General features: G+C 36.4%; 1 protein-coding gene across 5 annotated transcripts in view; it reads left to right on the forward strand.

The window, feature by feature from the left end:
- Positions 1–24,233, forward strand: part of Nos (Nitric oxide synthase) — an 86,742-nt gene that overhangs the window by 11,748 nt on the left and 50,761 nt on the right. For 2 of the 5 annotated variants that reach the window (XM_066299794.1, XM_066299798.1), the window contains exons 1-3: positions 119–270; positions 2,870–2,985; positions 3,043–3,194. In XM_066299794.1, the coding sequence (XP_066155891.1) occupies positions 2,961–2,985; positions 3,043–3,194 (177 nt within the window). In that variant the 5' untranslated portion in view covers positions 119–270; positions 2,870–2,960. Of the gene's footprint in view, positions 1–118; positions 271–826; positions 924–2,869; positions 2,986–3,042; positions 3,195–15,404; positions 15,638–24,233 lie in introns of those variants that run through there. The other 3 variants (XM_066299796.1, XM_066299795.1, XM_066299797.1) reach the window with 3 other exon arrangements.

Here is a 24,233-nt window from a genome sequence, read left to right on the forward strand (position 1 = left end):
TGCGAGAAAAAGACAAAAATATTCCATTTCGGTTAGATGGATCGAGTTAGCGTCCTGCTCGCACCGTTGTTGAATTTTTATCGTTTAGCGGATTTTTTCCCAGGCATGAGAACCTTGAATTTCCTGATTCTTCTCGTGGTCTTCGGATTTTTGAGCTGATCGGACTGTTTTAGTTGTTCAGATCTTTTTTAATTATTGACACGCACTTTTTTCACCTCACGTTTGACTATCCTGTAAGTTTCCAGACCGGCAGGACAGAGCCCTGAAAAGGTATGATATGGCCCCCGATGATAATTAAATTTGATGATTTTAAATTCTCACATTGTTTCATTTGCTTAATTCATTTTATTTCATTCGTTCTTCCGCTTCTTGACTTATGCTCGCCTGGAGCAATGTTCTGGGGAAGTAAAATGGAAACCGTATAACATTATTATCTTTAATTAATTTGGTCAGTGCCTTGAATAAGTTTCCTTCCCAGGGTTATTTGCAAGTAATGAAAGCGTTGCTTCATTTGCCAACTACTTTGGAGTCCATTGTTCTAGACTAATTAGATACTTACTATTACTTACCACTACAACTGCGACTTACTACTACTCACCTGCGAGTCCGTCCTTCCAGACTTGACTTCATTTTCGTTTCTGATATTAGGCGATCCGGTAATGGAGCAAGATTAATTTGCAGTTTTTAGGACTGGCTTACCAGCGCCGAGTCCTGTAATAGAGCTGAATAAATATCAATTATTCATTGTTTTCTTTCTGCCCGAATCTCAGAGCTGTTATGGTCTGCCTTGATAACTGTGAACGGAACAAAAAGCTCTAACTCTACACCTGTGGTATAATTCTGATTTATCCATCAAAATCAATGGCGTTTAACCGACCCCACTTCCCGAGCCTATTGAACGGGCATTACTTTTAATTTTCCAGGTCAGTAAACAGTTCTTTCCAGGAAACACCCTGTTTGGCTTTGCCATTGTTGTTTTTTTAAGTTAGTTTGTTGTTGTCTAAAAAATTAAAAAATTATTCGAAAAGTTAAAAAATTGCCAAGTGCGAGACCGTTTGGTCAAGTTTCACATCGTTGAAAGTATGTAAAAGTAAATCTTTTGTGAAAATCGCTCTATATCTCAGAAAACAGCAAACGCAGGTTTAATGAAATTTTGATTCTTTTTTGGTCTTTTGAAGGTACAGGTGTCGTTGCTAAATTTGCATTTTTTCGCTAGATAGCAAAATTATGCTAGAACTTTTGACACTTGAGCGGTAGCATTTCATATACCTCATGTATATTATTACACACTTTTATATAATATATGCATATTCCACAGGTCTGAAGATAATTGCGCGTAAAGTGTCCCATTTTTCATGCTTTGGATGGCTTCAACTCGTCAACGATGTGAGATAGTACAATGCAGTTTGTATTAACTCAGTTTTGAATTGTTTGCAAATCGACATAAATTGTGATATTTCCAAATACTAACAAAATAAAAAAAAATTGGAAAATCTGAGAATTTCACTTGGTGGAAATTTTAAAACTAGGTTGCTGATGCTTGTGAAAAATAGGAAGTTTCCTATTGGTCCTATTTGCAACATGTTTTAATTTACTGTCTCTTAATCGGGGAAAGGGTAAAAAATCGATTAATGTGAAAATCCTCAAAATTTTAGTTCAATTGATGTTTCCTGGAGGAAATGGCACCTCGTTCAAATCTGAAAATTGTCTTTTTATCCCATTTAAAGTGTTCTTCAGTTCAATGCGTTTAAAGTGGAGAACCCTTCAAAACTAAGTCTCATTTCATTCGCTATCTCTTTAATGGAGAACTGGCCACATTACGCGGTTCTCCCAGTCCATTGGGAATGGATGAAAAGAAAAAACACTGATAGCTACACTGAAAATTTCATTAAAACTAGAACTGTTACATACGTAATGGTAACTACTATATGTGTAATGACGAAACTGTAAAACTGCTTTTTCGTCCCAGTTGATGCTAAAGAAGCCAAATCTTTCAAGCCTTAGGTCCGAGCTGAAGTGCTTTAGTGGAGCTTGCAGCTGATCAAATTTCGAAGTTAGCTAAGTTTTTATTATTTTTTATTTTAAAACTTTTTTATCGTTCGCAGATTCTTAATGGAGAAGCTGTCAAAATAACAACATTTTTGTTGGAAAACTTGACTCAATCGAGAGAAATTTCGGTTTCTAGATCGCGATATAATCGATCTTAATACATGGGAAATCGCTTTAACCCCCGCGAATATATGCTGCGGAAATAAGCTCTTAAACGACTTGGTACATCCAAGAGGGCTCCTGCTATCCATTTAATAACCTTCAATTTATTTAAGCTCACCGATTTCACCCAAACCCAAATCGTACTGAAAAATATATGTATTTAGCTTTCCCCCCATGCATGCGAAGTTTCAAAAATTGATGAAAATACCCTTTCGTTTCAATTTTTTAATTGTAAAGTTTTAATTTCTGATGATTGTTAATTTTTGGGTTTTGCTTGGGTAATTTTATAATCGACTTAAGAACAATTTTGAACATTTCCGTAAAACTCTAAATGAGTTATTCAAAAGATTTTTAAGGTTTGAAGATATTTCATTGCATTATTAATGGCATTTTTTTTCCAAAGGTGATAAAGCTCTGCCACATGTGGCTCTATTCAGAGCAATAGAAGCTCCATTACAATTGCCTTCAGCGACTAAAACACGGAACCTATTAGCTTTTAAATTGCACTGCCAAAGTCAGGCGTAAATTGAGTTATTATTTCAATCCAAGTATCTTTTCAATTTGCGGCTTTAATAAATACCCCTGATAATTCAACAAATAGTAATCGATTTCTGCGTCATAAATCAATATATATATGTATATATATTTTTTATTTCAGATTACTCATACGAAAAGATGCTGGGAAGAAATTTCACTCAACCCTAATTACTAATACTCTTTCGAGAGTGAATACCATTTAATTCCATCCAATGAAGTTACTATGGTTTCGCCGAGGTACTCTTGACACGCGGACTAAATTGAGAAATTAAATGGGTGATACTATGTCCATAGACAACAACCATAAGTTAACGTCCAGTGATCTGCTGGATAAAATTGGTATCAACCATTGTTCGTTGGTGACCAATTCGAGGAAGCCAATACGATTGAAGAACATAGTCAGCAAGTCTGAAGCCTTCGATTCCCTCCATGTTGGGAAGTGTGAGGTGAGTTCTCGATATGTTAATGCCAAGAAAAATCTGGAATGAGAATTTACATAGATTAGCGTCGAGTAATAGCTCAAAAACTCCAGGTGTGGACCTCTAATCTGACGCATTTTTTTTTTTTTTTTTTTTATTTTTTAATTCGTCCATTTTTGCATCAGCGATGAATGAGGCGGAATTCCCTCGTGCATTGCCCCCAGTTTCTAGTTTTTACGCACACTATAAAACCAGTTATCGAATATTTCTAATTAATTAATAATTTCCTAATAAAATCGTTTAAAATTAATCTCGCTAATGTTCCCAAGACTTAATTGAAAAATATAAAAAGCCTGCTAATGTTCCGAACTTCAACCTTTTCCCCCCATAAAGGAATAAATAATTAGATAAACTGCCAGGTTTATGTTTTTGAAGCATACGAATTTTGGCGAAGCCGAAGGGCGGCCAACGCACTGGAACGTTATGGGTTAAGTGACTAATGACCTCATAGAATAATTTTGACTCGTTACAATGCAAAATACAATATTGTTTAGGTACCACAGGATCTAATTTGGATCGATGTTCGCTGAATCAGTCGAATAAACCGTTTTTGCAGGAGTTTCCCGGACCGCCCCCCGTCCCCAAAAAGAGGACATTCTTCGAATCAAAACCTTTACTACCCCTACCTTCTATCGCCCCCTTTGGATTTTGCTGTTTAGCGTGGTGTGTGAAATTTTCGAAAATTCGTCAAAAAAAAACAGTGCCACTTTCTATTTTTCTTTGATCTGTAATAGCTATGACACATTAGAAAATGCATTATTTCCTAACCCAAACCGTTAATTGGAGGTCTTCGGTCCTCTCCCAAACGTCTAGCGGTCTTAATGTCGTTTCCTTTTTCAACTGCAGTCTCGTGCAAGAAACCTATGGAAAAAAAACAGGATCGGTTTGCAACATAAGTGATCAACATTGAATCGAGCCGAACAAGGACGTATTTATATCCGACAGGTGGTATGATTGCTTCATGGAAAAAAAATCGTTTTGGTGGGAAAATTAAACAGTTTCGCCTGTTCACATCTGATGCTCATCGGGAAAAACGTTCATCACAGCGAAATCTGCCCCATCGACAGGTTTTGCAGCTGGGAATACGTGTGCGCCCCTCAAAAAGTTAATCTCTGCACGAGTTTTACAAGCAAGCACAAGCAGGGGTCTGGTGCGACTTTCAGTTTTCAAGATACTGGAAATACAAAACGTTTTTGTAGCTCAGTTGCAAAGCGAGGCTGATGAAAGGTGAGGCCATTTCAAGGAAAAAACTTCATATGTACATATGTCCGATTTCAATGATTCAAGGATTTGGGAGACTTCAATAAGTGGATTGGTAATGCCGGTCCGGTTTTGTGGCCGTCGCGATCTCCCGATTTAAACCCTTTGAATTTCTATTTATGGGGTCATATGAAACAAATTCCGTGTCAGGAGACAATTAATACAGAAGAGCAGTTGTTAAATAGAATACAGATGGCTGGCACTGATATAAGAAATCGTCCAGATACGTAGATTCGAATAAAAAAATCATTATTTCGTCGTTTTGGAGTATGCATCGATGCAGAAGGAGGATGTTTGAGAGACTGTTATAATATTTGTGCGTTTAATTGCCTCATTTGTGTATTTTTTTAGTAACAATTGCGTAATATGCAGAAAACTTTAAAGTCCTCTGGAGCCTTAAAGAATTGAAATCGTACGTGCATTTATATATATATGAAGTTTTTCTCTTAAATGACCGCTCCCTTCTTCTGCTTTACTTTGTCCTTAAGTCGAAAAATCACTGTGTCTAAACGTTCTCGTGAAAACATCATCGAAAATGCTACGTTTTTGCCTGTGGGGCTATCGGTATATTTAAATCATAATATTTTTCAGGGTACTGTCGCCCCCTGAAATATCTCAATGGCGATATGGTGCACCTTGCATAGTGAGGCACAAGCAAATGGAATAAATTCAGTCTTTCAGCTAACGTGCGTGATCAAATTAAAAAATCGGGACGCATCAATTATCTCGCTTTCTTATTATTTAAAAGCTTTTGAATGGAATTTTCTTCTGAAGCAACGTTAATTGTCCTCCATCGAATTTCTTATCATTAAGGAGCACTGCGAAGCCTAAACAATTGTAGAAAGGTGTCAATGAGAGATGTAATCTGGACCCAAATTTTCAGGGCCAGTCCATTTGGAGATTTGCCGTAAGACAAACATTTTGTGATTATACAAAAAAAAATAAAAAATTGTCGTCGACCTCATCAAATCAAAATCAATTTTGATTCCACACACAAAATCTAAATTTTTCAGGAAATTTTACTTTCATTTTAAAAATTTTTTTAAACATTTTTAGAGTATCGACCTCCATGCTATTTATGTGGCAGGGAATATTGTGGTTTTATATACCTTGTATAGGTATTATTTCCCGCTCTTCCGGCCCTTGCGGTAGGCACAACAAGACTGGCAGTGACGATATTTTGGCTAACTTCGTTTCCTCTCATGCTCAAAGTGTGACTATATTGTAGGGTCACCTTCAAAATGATTTATTCTGGGGTTTCTGTTAAGGTTGAGCTCATAATACACGTAAATTCCATTATATTTTGGGACTTTATTAGAGCTTCGGTTAATATATTCTGGGCTGCGCTATACTCCGGTTAATCTATTTATTCTAGATTTTATTAGTTATGAAGTGCTTCATTTGCAATTTGCTCTTATTTTGTCGTAATTCAAACTGAGCTACTTTTTCGAATTTTGGACAGCCCTAACGGTTTCTTTTATGAAATCAGCCACTGCTAGAGCAGTGTATCTAGGGTTATAACGTGCTTTTAATTAATAATTATCGATTAATAAACAATGATTTATTGGGGCAAATGTTCCAGTTGTTACAGCCTAGATATCGTCATTTCTCGGTTAAACTGTTTTAATTAACATTAGGCATAATATGTAGTTTATCCTGCGTATTTTGCGCACGAATTTGTACTGCAATTACTACTAAATACGGTCCTGTGTAGAGTTATTGGAGTGGCAAAGTACAATGGGAAGGTAACCCGATTTTCGATTATGATTTACTAAAACTGCGATAATAGTCAGTAAATGGTCAAGTTCAGAAACTTCCTTGTGAGTTATGCACACTGTTCTTCCACCACCATGAACTTTCGAATGAGATATACAGGGTGCTCGTTTCAAAACAAATTGTCCAGAATGTTTCATAATTGGCAGGAAAATAAAAAATAATTAAAAAAGTCTGTTTAGATGCTTAGGAAGGGGGATAATTTGACACTAGAGAGATGGTATTAGTCGCTGCCTACCTTCAGCTACTCTCACTTTGGTACATATTTCAAACTGCACCCTCATCCAGTGGGACGTTATTGCAAGTAAAATTCAGTTTGCTATGTAACTGTACCCAGAATATTGAAATCGGTTCATGGAGTCGGGGAGTTAGAAAAAAAATAGTGTACTAGTACACATGGCTTATCGAGATTAAATATTCATTTTATTATGTGCTTAAAATGTGAACCGTTATTGACGCGGCAATAACAAGCTCTGTTTCGAGAATGGCCAGCATGATCTCCAGACCTAAGTCCACTAGACTTTTTTCTATGGAGCGATTTAAAAAGTAATGTATGTAGAATCCCACTTGAAAGTATTGGAGAATTTAAAGATAGAATTTTCCAGGAATGTAGTATTGTTACTGGGCAAATTTTGGCTAACATTTGCGAAGGATTTGAAAAGAGACGTTATTATTGCCTCACCAATAACGGTCACATTTTGAGCGCTTATCAGTAAAATGAATTACTTGATCTCAATAATCTATTTGCAATAGTATACATTTTTTTTCTGACTTTGGACTTCATTAACCAATTTCAATTTTCTGGGTACAGTTACATACTAAATTGAATTCAGCTTGCAATAATGTGTTACTCGATGGGGGTGCAATTTAAAACATCAAAGCGTGGGTAGGTGGGGGTGAGGCGGTGACTGACACAATTCTCTCCAGTGTCAAATTAAACCTCCCCCTAGACACTTAAATAGACGTTTTTTTTTCGATTATTTTCAACTTTCTTCCTTGATCAAAAGATCTTTTGCGTGGTTCCTACTGAGAGGAACACCCCGTATAATAATAAAACAATAATATTTGACAATTGTAATTTACGTTCCTTACTCTGTCGCGTTTCAGTACTCAGTGAAAACGGAAAATGAGGACGAAAGTGGCATAAATTCTTTTTCTTCTGGGGACCTCGCAGTCATTAATTAGGAAAAAACGTAATTGATATAACAAGCGATATTGATCCGTTTGTAAATTTCACAAGCCGAATTCTGCAGTGGGCTTGCCAACACGGTTAACACCATTATTTCACCCCCACACTGTTCGATTGCCCAAATTAAAACCATAAAACCGAGCCCGAGCTAGAGTTTTCCTTCAGTCTACAGTCTTTCAATTTCCGTAAATTGGTACATATCTTTAAACCCAGGCGATCTTTCAATGACGTAAAAGTGTCATTAGAAGGTCATTTCCCGAGTGGATTTCTTCAGATTTCCCGACAAAGAAATACAAATTTATCTTGTGGCCCGCTGAGTTAACAACGGAAAATATGAGGACTATAAGAAGGGCGCCAATCAATGGAGTACGAAAATAAAGGAGGAACATATTTATCAGCAAAACGAACGTCATGCCCCACGTTTCGCTTGACTGTTTCGGTAGCAAAATGATATAGGGCTGTGCGAACTTCCATTTATTAAGGAAAATTGTAAGCAAAAGCAAGTACTTTCCAAAGCGGTCAGCCAAGGGGAAATCTTTGATAATCCCTTGCTTTGTAGTTTTCAGAAATGTTTAGTGACCTTAATTCGGTTTGGAACTTGGAAACACAAACGGCGGTAAGGTGAATCAATCATTTCTAAAAACTCCCGTCCAAACAATAATATTGTTAAGGCATGAGGAAACATCAGGCGCGTCGCACGCCACTCTCGTAAACTCCCTCGAAAATACGAAATATTTTTTATTGAAGGGCACTTTTCACAATCGCATATGTAAATAGCACCTTGGAATATTTTTCCCATGGAAATGGGCTAGTTAGGGACCCCATATACAAGTTTAAAGTATTCTCTTTTGGGGTCGTAAAAACGGAGCCGAGATTTATTTATTAGACGTTCACTTTACAGCGCCAAAGGGTGTCTTTTCTAAAGGAAAAACAAACTTAATCCTAACCCGTATGTTTTTGTTGGAACTTTCTTGGGCCTGGCAGATATTCAACTGTGTTGCTCTATCACACACCTGAAAGTTCTTTGAGGGAGAGAAATTCAGAGATAAAGTGATGCCATTATTTGTGCCTCAAAATGTATGGAATCTACTGTCTCTTAGCGGCCTTATCGCTTTCCATTTTGTCAAGAATTTCATACATTCGTAAGCACGAATAATGGGATCATTCTCTATGTGAAGAGCACACTTCAATAGCTCTCTTTTCTGGTGGGTTTCGAAACAATCACGACCCAGTATTTTCTAACGAAAATTATTTTGCATATCGCGGAAAATAACACAAAATCAGCCATTATAAAAATCCACCTTTCATACGTCTGCTGCTTTGTGAATAAACGGTCTCATAACGAAAGGGTGACGAGGCAATTTCAAGAGCTGTTGACCTACTCCGGCGAAGCTGGTAATCGGTTTCCATACAAACTCTGATTTTTTTCTGAAAAGAACCGTGAAATTCGTTTAAAGATACCACAATATGCAACTAAATTTTCATTGAAACATTCAACTTTCATTGCCCATGTTAATCAAAATTAAATAAAAACGTGGCGAGAATTGATTGCACTCTTGACCCTTCGTCGATCGGGCGGATTCGAAAACGATCATTCGTCTGAGATGATTTTTATTCGAATGATTTTTTTGAATTTTTGAATCAGTATGGCCATTCTCAAAACGTGCCCGAAGCAATCCCGCAGTGCGACTTCAACTGGATTAATCCGAAGCGAGCACTTTTCAATACCAACAACGCTATAACCGTTTCAAAGCGAATAATACTAGACAGTTTTTTGCACACAGAATCAATATGGGGCTTCAGTCAAATGTATCATCGATGCAAATCCCCAACGTGTATTCTTAGCTGTAGACAATAGAACCACCGAACATATACAGTGTGTACATTTAACCTGGAACATCGAAATATCTCGAATACCAGACATCTTACACAAACGTTTAGTGTAAATATTTTGAGCACTCTGAGGGGAAATGTATTGGCGCTAAAGCTGATTCCTCTACACCCCCCGCGAGGGCGGGGTGGGGGTGAACTTTTTAATTTCAAATAGTAACGCTCATTGTTCCACAGATTCGGATAATACAGCTAGAAACAAGAATGTGTCCGAAACATTCTGTTCCATTCATGCTAGAAAACACTGTAATTGACGAAATTCAATTTCTTTATCGTTGATGCTTTACTAAAATATTTGATGATATTAGAATGAATGAAAATGCGAGTTTTCGCATATCTTTCATTTAAAATAAAAGCACAAAATGGCGTCCCCGAACTTCGATGCACCAATTTATCTATTTTTTAAGCTCTCTTCACACGTGTCAACTGTGTCTTCTGGGACACTGGCACGAGCGTTTATAATTGGCGGAATGATATCCTCAAGTGTCGCTCATATTTCTTCACGAACTTGATATTTGAGATATCCCCGCAAAAAGAAATCCGGCGAAGTAAAATCTGCAGATCTAACAGGCCAAAGATAATTTGAATTGCATTTGCACAGCTCCACGACTTCAAATGCGTCATACTGATTGGCACAAAAACTGCAATTGAAAATGTCTTTGTGAAATCCTGCAGATGTGCACCTCGAATAATTCCCAATATCAGGGCAGGGGAAGCAGTGATCTATGCATGTTAGCAACTGGGGAGAGATCTTTCAGAATTTTAGAGATTGCTACGGATGTTATTGTCCAATTACTCTAAATTATGTTAGGTGTGTCCTGACCCTTGACTGTCTCCCTCTTTCGTTGTTCACAGTTTTCCAAGACGCGTTTGTGTTATCACCTTGCAGGCTTTCATACTCTTAACTATCAGCTAAATACCGGAAAGCTCTGAATCGTCTCCCGTCACCTTTTCAACAAATGATTATTTTAAAAAAATCAATAGCAGCATTAAATAGGACAAAAAATACATAGTATTTTTTATTAAATTTATTATTATTTTTCATTATCAATATTATTATGTTAAATTTGAAACGTGGGCCGAGTGGCGCCTCAAATTAAAGATCTCTGAAAACTACGTTCAATTGTGTATCGAGATTCAAAATCTATCGATTGGTTTTTGAGGGAAAATAAGTGTAAATTTGGTAAAAAATGCAATACGAATTCAGTCAAACAGTGTGTAAGCAATGAGAAAACTTGTTCGTTGATGCAGAATTGGTTTGTTTTCGATTTTGCTCTCACGAACGGTCTTTGGTTGGGAAAAAATCAACAGATAAATTAATTAAAACAACGAAAAAAGTAAAATGGGGTGTTCAATTTAGAGCCGAATCGTATGAGAGCATACTGTGGAGCTACGGAAACTTGTGGAAACTCAAAGAAAAATCCTCAATCGTCAAACGAAGTTATGTATGTCTCCTACGTAGGCTTACTTCATATAAAATTCTATTCCTCGTTCCCCTATAAACGCCTATTTAAGGACGATGCTTGAACTAGCTAAGATCTAATTTATATTTAGGACAGGAGATTGTCGAAAATTCGGAATTCGATACGTGTCGTATTTAAAGAGTGGAAAAGATGGATTTTTTTCGTCAGCTAAGGCAATTTATACAGAAGCCAGGTAATAACTTAGCCTGACGTCATATCGAAAACTTCGAAATAAAGAAATCGGAACAAAGCGGCCTTTGAGGAGGGATGCATTAATAGAAAACGAGAACAATCAACAGAGATTGCAGAATAATCAAACAAAATCTTAAGATCATTTTATCTTATTATGATGGTAATGAAGTTCTTGGACTTTTAAGTCAATTTTGCAGTTAATCATTTTTGTTGTGCGGGTGTAGTAATTGTATTTAAAATATTTCATTATCGCTCGCAATAACCGCTTCGATATTAGATTGAACTTGTTATTAGTAAAAACCCCGTATTTACGTGATTTTAAGACGATTGAGTGATGAAAGGAAAAAAATCCCGGCTTTCAAAAAAGATGGCGGTTAAAGCTTATTAATTCTTCGTTAAATCATCAGACATCTGAACCTGAGCGTACGGGATTCCCTGATATGCGACACATCCTATTTTTCTGAGGTACTTTAATAAACATTGTAAGATTTATCTCCAAGTAATCTGTAAACACGACCAGGAGGCACGTTTCTAATTATTATTAAGTTTTGGGCTTCCTCACTATAAACTTTAATTGATTACGAGTAGTTCGTAGACACCTTAGGTTTTAAGTTCCTGAAGTAACAGTTTTAGCTGCAACCAAACAGCGAACCTACCTATCCAGATGGAAAGTTTTCAACTGTCTTGTCGAACGCCTTTTAAGCTGGAGAAAGTGGATGGAAAGTGCACAGTAAGGGAATGTTAGGCGGGGTCTTGAGACTCATTGGCAGACGACAAAAATGTGGTTTTAAGTCAAAACATCAAATCTCTCCTCAGTTTCTCAATGCGAATATTTATTTTTCGAAGCTTTCCGATTAGAATTCCACGGGAGTAAGCACTAACCTCGTGAGGCGGGGCTATCACGCATAGAATCATATGACCTGTTATCTTACAACTAATATTTCTTGTTATACAAGAAGTCATGTGATGATATGCGCACTCGTGATTTTGTTTTCTTACTTAATTCGACCCTCCGGTTCTAGATATCGCATAAATTTTGTTATTATTAATGTTACCAAGCTTGATAAAATTTCAGAAATTCGATAAAGGTTTATGTATTGAAAATTCAATCAATACTTCATAACTGCCTAGACCAACATTTTGGTCAGAAATTATGCAAATTTTCTTACACGAGATATTTTGCATAATACGGTGTATCCAAGATAAGGGTATCCAGCATGGAGATCTCGTGAACGGTAACAGAACACGGAGCTTTTTAAGTGGAAAACTTCTAAATAACCGAACAGTCAAAAATAATTTTATAGATCTAATTGCCCCCTGAAACTCTCCCCTTGAACGCGCAGCCCTTTCCCTATTTAACCAAGTCTGTATCTATTACCCTCAACGAGATCTCTGCGCTGTTTTCAATAAAATCACCACCCTGGAAACGTTGCAACATAGAATGCGTGTGAAAAAACGTCGATGGCAGACACGTTCCCAAATCTGGCATCATTGCACCTGGATTGACAGGAACATATTTGACATGACATTAAAACGATAAACGTCTACGACATCTTGAACAAAATAACGCTGCCACGTTGCCGGATGTAGAGAGATTTATCCGAGTAAATGGATGACCAGGATAGTTTGTTTCAATTCTCAAAATGAGTTTTAGATATTTTGCCCATTCATTTACGTTTACCCTATCAATTCCCCTGTTAAAATGAACTGCTACAGCCACACCCCTGACGTCCTGCCATTGTAATTTGCGGTTTCTCTCAACCTCATTTCGATCCGGTATTTTCTCTGCCGTTTGTGGTAAGCCTAGAAAATGAAACCCACTTATTAATGGCGAAATTCCCAAATAAATTGTAAATGATTCCCTCGGGAATCCATCTGACTTCACTCACGACAGTCCATACGTCGACACGTGACTTGTAATTATATCGCATGAGTAAAGTAGACAAAGTTCTGCGAAAGATGATTTAAACGAATGATTGTTTCAAGTGTGAGGTGCGGTGTGTACAAATGCTATAATAGGCTGTTCAAACAAATACCTTTAGTAATCATACCTAATGGGATAAAATCATTCAGGATCCATGGTCTAAATTTAGAATCATGTTGATGGCTTAAGAGAAAAAAAATCCACAATTCTCAAAATTCGGGAGATGACCTATGTGATTTTTTTTTTTAATTCCTTATCGGCAATTTTCAAAATTTGGCTTTTGATACCTCAAAAATGTGTGGATTAATTGATGATGGTTTTAAAAAAGTCGAATTCTCAAAGCGCTCAAAGTGCAATTTGATGTCCAGCCTCCATTTGCATCTCTACTGGCTACTTCTTTGCAGAAAACGATCCACAAAATTAGACTGAAGATGGAACCTTGTGGAACTCCTGCTGGTGAATATTTTACTCTTTTTCAGGGTATAATGGTATGATGCAAGTATCTTTCTAGTGCAGCTGCGGTCTTAACCCAGCTGGCTCATTGAAGGCATTTTTATGTAAACTATTGCAGTAACACAGAGTTCTGTAGTTTTAAAAGCCTCTAGTGATATATTATGTCTGGAGCACTTACAACCTTTTTGATTCCATGAATGCCCTTTTCTTTTCTGAATCAAAATTGGTTTTCATGAGTCGCAATTTTTTTGTGAATTTCTCTACTTTATTACTATTACCTTGAACGCTTTTTTTCCCTTCTGAAGGAGGAATGCCTCTGTATTCGTATTCCTTTTTCCACAGGGTGATATACTACTGTGATCAAAAAATTAGGAGAAATTATTTATGGATTGAAGAATTTTCATTTTTCTTTTCAAATAAATTCGATCGCCTTCAAAGTATTCCCCGTCCGACATAATGCACTTATGCCAAGGTTTTTTCCAATTCTCGAAACAGTCAGAGAAATCTTTGTCCGGGATGATCTTCAATCCTTTCTTCAATTCGGCTTCCATGTCATTAATCGAGGCGAAACGGTGGAACGGCTTTTTGACTTTAGTGAAAAATTCAAAGTCCAACGGTGCTAAATCAGGCAAATACGGTGGTTGTGAAATCAGATAGGTCGAGTGTTTGGCAAAATGTTCTCGAAAAACTAGTGCGGTGTTGGAGGGTGCATTATTGTGGTGTAAAAACCAAGAATTTTGTATCCATAATTCCAGTCTCTTGAGGTGAATGGTTTCATGCAAACGACGCATAACGCTCAAATATGGACAATCGAATAGGACTGTCAACGCGACCTTCATATTTAAGCGTCTTTGGAGCGATTTTTTCGGTCTTGGCCCATCTTTTGCACGATGTTCGCTCCATTGGTCGAATGTTCCTGGGTCGCACGTATAGATCCAAGTCCTATCTTCTGTAGTGACGTCCTGGTGGTCAGGAGGCATTATTTGACAGATTTCGACGCGACGCTTTTTCTCCAAAAAATAGAATATTTTTGGAACCAAATGAGATTTGACGTTTTTGAAACACAAAATATCTTTTAAAATTATTAGGATCGATCCCGATTGAATGCCCGTAGCATCAGCTCCCCGATTGCCAATTGACGGCTTTGGAGTAACAAATCTTTGATTACCTTTTCTTCAGTAAGTGCTGACGGTCGTCTGGGGCGTTATTTGTCTTGAAGCCCTTCTCGACCTTCTTTAAAAGCTTGGTACCACTTGTAAAAGAATTTTTCGCGACCAAAAGCCTTCTATAACATGCTCAACGTTTCCGCGACAGAACATTCATTCGGCGAATAAAATTCAATGTAAATTCTTTGTTTAACGAAAAAATCGAGCTTAGCAAAAAATTGGAAAACTCACTTTAGTCTGTTTACAAAACCACGTCTAGCTCTGCAAGAATTGAATATATTGATGTGAAATTTTACATAGACGGCACAGCCAGCGCAACCAATTTACAAAAGAAGTTATTACATGATTTTACAGTACACGCAAAGTTTAAATGAAAATTCACCTTATTTCTGATCACAGTGGTATTTTTGAGGTCAAGCCCCACGTTTTACGATTTCATTAACTTGAGTACTCCTCAATACTGTCTAGACTCGGCTCGTGCCATCGCCTCGTCTGTTAAAAACCTACAGTGTGGGAAGTCGCGCACTGTTCTCGTGACGTAAGTAGCAAATTTATTCCCTTGAAAGCTGACCCTTAAAAGATTTACTCCCCCTACGTGAGAATAAAGAATTGCATAATGATCCTCATACAAACATGGTCTTACAATGTAAACAATCTGTTTTTGAGTTGTCTCGTGATCGTGATTGTCCTAATCTCCGAGGATTTTTACAGGGCTTATCACTAAAATACGACAACGAAGACCAAACACATATATGTATATATCTTCAGATAATCCCCGGTTTCCTCCTCGTTGCTCAAATGCTGTCTATGACTAATTTTGTTTATACATACTGTATAAAAGCTTTGCATAGCGGTTTAAATCAATCTTATCGGTATTGTGCTTGTGGTGAAAAGACCGGACTTTCGGTGTCTCGTTCAGACCTCAACTGATTAGTTCATTTTCAAGTTCGTCCGTATTTTGAGGTCGAATAAGAGTTATAATGGAGGATATACTGGCTTGTGCAAATAATAGGAAAAACAAAGGGCGAGCCCTTTGTATGAAAAATCACGCAGATCGCGAAGCGGACCTGTATGACACATTGACCAATAGGGCTGATAATGTAAGTGCTTTATATGTTATTAAAAAATTTATTTATTTTTTTTTTATCACAAGTTAATTAAGTGGGATCTTGGTTGCTATTTTAAACTCCGAGAGTATGAACTTTTTACTCATTAATTATTGAAATTATCATGCCTTAAACACTGAGAAATACGTTTCGGTCCCCAGTAAAGCAAGACGAAAAATTTTTGAAGTTCCATTTGGGTCACTATGAAAATTCCTAAAATTAATATTATTTTTTTAAGGAGGGAAAGGAAAACCGGCATCGAAATCAGAAATTCTGCAGCTGCAAATTCACAAAATAAATAAATTCTGAATACGTAACAAACGATTTCACGTTTCCCTAGAATTATGTGCGACAGCTTGATAAATAAGAGACAAATTTTTAAAACTGTTTTGCATAAATTTTGTAAATATGTGTAAGAGAACATAATGTAAATGAATTGCTTTTAAGAAATACTACAAAATCAAAATTTTAGAGTAAATAATTTTCCTTCCAGTAACTTCACTGATTTTTCTTATTATAGTAATTGCTGACTACGTGCGTATTTTTGGCGTTGTTCTGCGACTGCGTTCAAGTTTACATGATCGGTGTTAACCTCATTAACAGGAGAAACAACGTACTAGAGGAAAGCACACGGTGGCGTTGCCTTAAACTCAAGTAATCAACTTCATTGAAGTTAAAAGTAAAATTATTAGCTCCTAGTTAGGCTCAACTAGAATCTCGAAATTGGATTATTCGTTTAGGCCTACATGGTCACACCAACGTCCGTTGGCTTAGTTGCAGCGACATTGATCTGACGTCGAACTAGTATTAGTTGAGACAGTGTCGTGCTGCCGATTAGTCAAAAATCAGCTCGTCCACGAAGATGGACCCAGCTCTTTTTGACAATAATTAGCAAAGTTTTTTGTTGATTTTTTTCCTTTTCTAGTACAGATTGGTAGTGTCTCAATTACTCCCAGTGTGTTGTGATGATCATTCTATATTATTTTAGAGTCTCGCGAGCGTACTAGGAATTTAACCATCTCCAGTGAGTTATGGTTGCCAATGACGTACGAAACCGTTTGGTTGTGCCACTGGCCGGTACCGTTTTCCTTAAATTTACCCATTAAACCTATCAACATTGTCCGACTCTTCCTTTAGATAATTGCACTAGTATTTTTTTTAGTTCCCCTTCGTATCAGAGGTATGAAAAAACAATCGATTTATGACGTTCTTCGTTGTAAATAAAGATACAGTGATCTTCTTCAATGCCGATTGGCTTCAAATGCCACAATTAAATTGATAATCATTAAAAGAGGCAATTATTTGGGGCTATCAATAAACAATACACATGTAAAATAAGATATCTATTTGAGTCAAAGCAATTTCATTTAATGTGCTTCCGTGTTGGTTTGATACGAGCTTAACAAAGCTTTCACATTGTGCCCTATTATGTATTTTGTTTTCAGATAGCAAATCAATTTTTCGGAATGCGTGTGTTAACACAAAAATATCGTTTTGATTTTGGCAAATAAATTGCCAGTTTTTGGCAATCTAAACCGGCGACTAAATGGGTTTACTTCGCAGCTATTTATAGAATGAAAGTTAGTGCTCTCATTTCGCAACTCGGGTAAGAAACGAGATCGGAAACAACAATAGTTGACAAACTAATCATACAAACGCGGGCCATTGTATTAGATCAAATCTACCCGTTTTGGTTCCGTCTTTTTAATTGAGTTCCCCACGAAATAATGTCTGAAACTCATTTAGAAATATTATTTTTTCTCACCTATATCACATTGACGTACCTCGCTCCGCTGAAGGGTCGGCCAGTGGCTTGCGCCACTGTCCGAAACATTTGCGGGCAGTAATGCGTTTGACGTTAACGTTTGTGAGGTAAAACTTTTTCCTGTGAGCATATGATAAAGTGGCTTTACCGCATATGTTTGAAGGTAACGTTTTACACGCAGTTTTGTTCGGAAGCCTGGAGTGACGGTAATCCCGGAATGTCATGAGCACTGTACGATGTGATTATTTCATCTCGATGAAATTTCATTTTGTAATGACTTTTTTGCCTTTAAATATATCGATATGCGACTAAGGTTGTTCTCTGAAACTTCTTCACAACTTTTTTTCGTTATTTTAAAATGCATTTCCGTAACTATCAAATCTTGATGTCTATTGACGTAACTTGCATTTTTTCATATGGAGCATCCTGTATATTCTCTCATTTTCGTATTCTAGGAAGCATTCTAAATATATTTTATAGAACACTTAGTATGTCTATCTCTTGTCGTTAGCTTTTTATGTCCATTTAGAAATTGAAAATAGCTTTCGTATAACTTCAAGGCCCTTGTTACAGCTAGCGCTTTGCCTTTTGTAAATAATAGTAATATGAGGTGCTAAAACATGGTAATGAATTTTTTTCCGTTATAATAAACTTATTATTTTATTACACAGCTATTAGGTAACTAAAGAAAATAATTATTAACTATTAAAAACAATTAACAGTTATTCCTCTGACACTCTTTGCTAGAAGAGCTGCTGAATGTGACCATCCTGTTGCTCAACGCATTTTTGATCAATTTTAACAGTGCGTCTACGAAGATTGATGACGATTTCTGGCTTTAAAAAAACGTAAAAAAGCGAAAAAAATCACAAATTTTCCTTTTTTATTTTTATTAAAACGTGGTTGTGGAGAGTGCGGCGTGGCTGCCTGAAATTGAACACTTTCGTAGCTCCGTAGTTGACTATTAGAGCCACGATAATCTTGAAATGGAGTAAGGTATATTTGAGTAATATAGGTCACGGGTCGGTAGTCATTTTTAGTGGATTATCTAGTCATTACTAAAAATTAAATCAGAAGTAAAAAAAAATGCAGGAAGATTCTAAGTAACGTACGGTTTTCTCCTATCGCTTCGTTCGGGCAACGAGATCAACCTCGTGTAAGAATGTCATACTTTCCGCACTTAGTTAAATAACTATTGCATATACCCACCTAAACTACAATGTTCTTGAAACAATCCTAACCTTAATCCTAACTGAAACTTGTTAAACCACACTAGTTGTTTAAAGCCGGTTATCGAATCGAATCACAATTTCCGATATTCACGGCGTTAGGCTTTTCCTACCAAGTCATCTAATTTTAAAAGTGGAAATTCCTTCAGGGCAACATGACAAACCCATTTCACTATTTGCGACCTTCAAAAACTGTCAGGAACCCTACGAAATAAACCGAAGTTTTTGAAAAATTAGTTTAGCCCTTCACGCATAGTTTTACGTGTATACGCGCTCGTCCACGGGGACGATACGACGGTAAAATGTGTCGCTTAAGTCGGCTTAACGAAGTCGGCAACTTATGTTTCTTTAGAGCAATAATGACTTAATCGATTTAGTGTTAATCACGGTTATGAAAGCCCTTGAAGCTAACACCAGATTAATTGAATTAGGGGGCGTAATTGAATATAAATTAATTATTTGCAGGGCCCTCGTTATGATGTTTTGGACGAGCCATTTTAGTCAATTATCCCATTATATTTAACGAGCGAATATGCATATTTTCTTGTTTAACTTTTTATTTATTGAATTATACTAATTAAAATGCGCTTTTGCTTCAATATCATGTTCATGCAATTATAGGGAAATTGTATGCTGTACGTACACACAATAAAATATCTTCTCTGTAAATGAGGGAGCATAAAATTTTTGTGATCCCAATAAAGCAGTTTCAGCTCTAACTATAACTATAACATATTTTTGATTATCTAACTCAATTAATTTTAGAGTTATGGTCTATAAAATTTATGTCTGCTCTTTGGTACGTAATTAATTGGTTCTCTTGTGTGAAACTTGAATGGGTACCGCAAACAGCTACAAATACGAGTTAAAATGTTACTGATGTCGAATGACTCACAGGTTCGCTTACCTTAAGCTTTTACTATTATTTATACTTAATTCGTGATTGTATTGTGAATCGAGTGGGACAGCTCTTTTAATGGGGGATTTCCAGAGGTAGTTCTCAGGGTATATTTTTAGCGGACGAATCTAGGCGTGTTATGTGTATTTAAATAGTAATTTATTGTACATACATGTAGGTATAAGTAAATATAGGTGTGATAAAAGAGATGCTATCATCAGACGCATTTTTTAAAACATTCAAGGCGGTTTAATCACCTCAGTTGTTTTTATTATTATTTTTTATATCATCTGTTTCTCCCATAAATTTTCTTCTTCGGTCAGGAAAGCTGGGCTTTCTCCCTTTTCCCTGCCATTCGGGACCTTATATGTTGGTGCAGGAACTCCAGAGTAGGATCAAAAACTAGAATTAATTCACATTTAGACCTATTATTCTATAAGCGAATAACGTAATCTATAAATCGAAGAACTCTTGTTTAATTCAAAAAGGGATAAAATTCCCACCTCACTTGCCGAAATATTTATAAGTTTTTAACCCATATTTTCAAAAAAAAGGTCATTCGACTCAATAAAAATTTAGGGTCCTCCATGGGAAAGTCTACATATAGAGGGTGTCTCTTGAACACACTGACAAACTCGCAGCGGCTGTAGAGCTGATGAAAACAAATGTTTAAATCGATTAAAATGAAATCCGAAATCGCTTCGTTGCCATGATACAGTGATTGATTTTTTTTTTTTTTTTAATTTTTAAACTATTTCAAAAACGGTTTGGGATAAGGAGATCAAATTAAGGAGTGAAATAAAAGCGCACGTTTTAGAGAAGGCAAAGTATTTCCACCTACACTAGTAGCGTCTGTCCGGCCATATAAGTCTTAATGGTCGCTTGTGACGCCATCTAGAAGACACAACTAAATCGTGGATAAATTTGAATTTTTATACCAACAATCCCCCGATATGAAATTGAGGAAAATTGGTTAGAACAGATTGAAAGATATCAAAAGATATTTGATTTATTTGTTGAAATTTGATATCTCGAAAACTAAACGAGCTAGGACATTTTTTTATAACAAGTTTCACACTTATTCCATAACACCATGTGGGGAAGGCTTCAAACATCGATTTAAAAGAATTTTCTTCGGGAATTAGGTATTTTCTCGAAATTTCCAAGATCTGTTAGCTAATGTAGGTCTCTATAGATGTGTTTTCACCCTGAAATTTAAACCTGATGGCCACGTGTACCACACTACCAAAAGGAGATACTTGAAAAATCACTGGCACTCATCAACTAATAAAACTTTCAAGTTTTTGTAGTTTCCATTAATTTTAACATTTAAATGGAGAGTAGTCTTTTACTCCTTCATTCGCGTGAGGAAAAGCAACACTTTTTGTATCTGTTAGCGTAAATTAACTGGATATTACAGAACTCAAAATTAGGTCCCTGAACTGAAATTATTCCAAAACCATGTGTACTCATATTGGTCCGTTTACACTTAAAAATGGCAGGAAAGCTTGATGGGGCCTTTATGGGTTCCAGATTCATTAGACGTGATTTGTTGGTGCAAATTTCCGGATCCAGGAAGGAAAAATTATTATAAGTTTGAAACATTTTGTATTTACGCAGAAATAGGTTCAACGTGGAAATTTGAAAGCAACTCTGGTTTCCGGCCATTCCATCTGTCGGATTGAATTGCATTGCGTGGCCGCAAAGCATATTTGCTTGCAAATTTCCATTTTGTACCAACTTGTCTGCATACAAGCTAAAAATTCCAAATATAAACTATTTTTCGTGGAAAAATGTCTGATTCGGTTACAGTGCTGCTCTTCAATTAAACACGAGTAATTATCCATCTAATTTAATTGTATCTGGCATGCTGTCTCTAATTTTCCGTTTCGTTTCGTTCTCTCTGGCCTCAATTTCCAACTTCCGTTTAGTACCCCAATCTATTGAATACCCAATTTATACAGAGTGTCCGGGTTTTTTGTAGTAGGACTTTAGCCGCGTATTCTATGCAAAAAAATAATATTAGTTTGCTATATAAACTATATTCGACAAATGCTTCGTCAACGAAATACAGGGTGTTGAACTTTTATTTTTTTTTTCAATTTATCTTTCGTAACTCCCAGAAATTTTGACATATTTAGCTTAGATTGTGAACAGAAGTTACACTTTGGGGTCTACGTGGTTAGCTAATACTAAACGGCCGTGAAAGTGTACAGGGTGATATTTTTAGGCCTACGACCAATTTTATCGTTGAAAATTTTTGTGGTGCACCGCGTAGTATTTAATTTTAGAAATTTAAATTGCCCGGTCAATTGTAGAACTTTTATGTACATATTTTTACCGTTTTAGTATCGATCATCGTTTTTCAGTGATTCGCAAAATTGTGAAATAATGCGTGTTATTTTTTCATTGGGTAGATTTCATTAGTTTCTAACGCACTACTGCGGTGTAAACTGGAACAAGGGTTTATTTATTCACGATCCAAGAGTAAGGTGAATTTATAACACAAAAGAAATAAAAAATAATAGTGAACAAGAGGACAATGCTGCTCTCAAACATAGAATAAATCGAGTAGCAATAATTTATTCGATAACAAAGAAATTTAAATTAATATCAAATAATCATTATTACAGAAATCCAAAATGATCGCGTTTACGTCCTACACATAAATTCGAACGTCGCCATAGAGATATTGCTGAGCGTCTCTCAAGTTCTGAGCAGTCATTCTAAAAGTAGAATTTCTTATTCGTATCGTAAGTTCTAAAAGTTTAAAATAGTCGAGTACGCATTTTCCTTCATAAATCGAAAACATAAAAGTCTAAAGGTGTTAGATCGCGCCATCGAGGAGGTCGAGCAATTGGTTCTCTACGACTTACTCATCTCTGTGGATAGTTTGCATTTAGTCTCTCCTCCAGGGAATAATGTGAGGGGCATCCGTCTAATTATGCCGTTAACTCACGCGCGACATTCGAGTTAAATATCTCAAAAACTTTGGGAGCAATAACAGATAAATAGTAAAAAATATAAAATTTCAACACCCGATATTTCCTTAACAAAACATTTCTCGAATACGGTTTATGTAACGAACTAATGTTATTTTTATGCATAGAATACGCGGTTCAAATCCTGCCACAAAAAGCCCACACACCCTGTATGAAATAAGCTATATACTTCCAGTATTATGTTTTATTTACGAGGAGAAAACCCCATGAAATGTCGTGACCATTTCAGGAAAAAAAGCGATGACAAGTAATTTGTTACACCTGCACACGAAGAATGAGTGCAAGGCAGTTTAGATAGCACATGGGGGAGCTGTTAGAAGTTTTTCCACCATAATTTGTCCAATGTAGGGATTTAAGATGGCCCGTGAGAGCTTTATGAATAGAGGAAGATTAGAGTTTCTGGCTTAATATCATATTTGCGAGTGTACCCGAATACGGTTCCCGTTAACATAAAAGCAAAATTTGTCCTGGGATAAGATAGATAAAGTAACAGTTGGAAAGACATTAGGCAAAGAGTCTAGTTGGATAAGCGGAAAAACGCAAAACTGCGTTCCATTATGCATGAGACAACAACACTAGGGTTTATCTTGGACTGGTTCTAGATAAAAAGAGGAGTTAAGTTGGTTGCTAAAAATGGCTAAACAGGGCATGTATGCTTCACGATTAAAATTTGACTTGACAAGGAATTAGGTTTTTATTCAGCTTTGTCAGCGATGAACAATATTTCGAAATCCCATTCGGAGACGTTCAAAATGGTTTCAATGGAGATTTTGCTCTTGAATTCCGACATCTCGCCTCTTTTACGTTAAAGCGTGCACTTCCCACCCTGTCTTGTGTGGATATTATTACGAGGTCGGCTAATTTACGCAGACATTATATGTGAATTCGTATTCACATTCGCATGATACTTTAAAAGCAATCGTTCGCGTGTAAAAATTTACAAACTAGAGCAAATTCTTACACATCTCGTAAAATGAAAATAACTCGCGTTTGTAATAAATCAATCGCTCAGCTTTTGCACGTTGTAGCGCCCAACGCTGTTTTGGACCAACGTTTCTGAGAGATCCCTACACAGAGTGTTCCGAAGTTAGGTAGTTTCCTAGCGATTATGGAAATGAACGGTAAAACGTATAAGTAGTAATAGCGAAGAATTTGTTAGCTTCGAAATCACAAAATGCACCCATCTCCTGTTGCCACCCGGTATATTTAATGAATATTAATGGATATTTTTTATATTATACTTTATTCAGATTATATGTTTTAATACCATACTATCGATGATATTAAATTTTGTTTATTAAGGCTCTATTTAATACCAAACCAGTAAATAATTTAACCATTGTGTTTTCAATGAAATTAACTTTTATGGAAACGGCGATGCAATACTATTTCATAAAATAGTCAGAAATTAAGGTTCAAACTTGAATATAAACAATTAATTTGCATAATAAATTCATGAAATTCCAGTGAAACCAAAGCACTTTTTGTCCGAAATATCATGTTGATTGTAACGAGAGCTTTCCAAATTGGTTGGGAGCGTGTTCCTGAGCTTACTCATGTGATAAGTATATAGAATTTTAATCGTCCGGCGAGCTGCCTAAATGCGCTCGAACAAAGGTGTCATATCTTTTTATACTTTTGCCTACTAAGATGGCGAAGAAGAATAGAAAGTCGAGCTTTCGAAAGAGATAAAAGG

The sequence above is a fragment of the Euwallacea fornicatus genome, chromosome 34 (genome assembly GCF_040115645.1).
Source record: "Euwallacea fornicatus isolate EFF26 chromosome 34, ASM4011564v1, whole genome shotgun sequence".
NCBI lineage: Eukaryota > Metazoa > Arthropoda > Insecta > Coleoptera > Curculionidae > Euwallacea > Euwallacea fornicatus.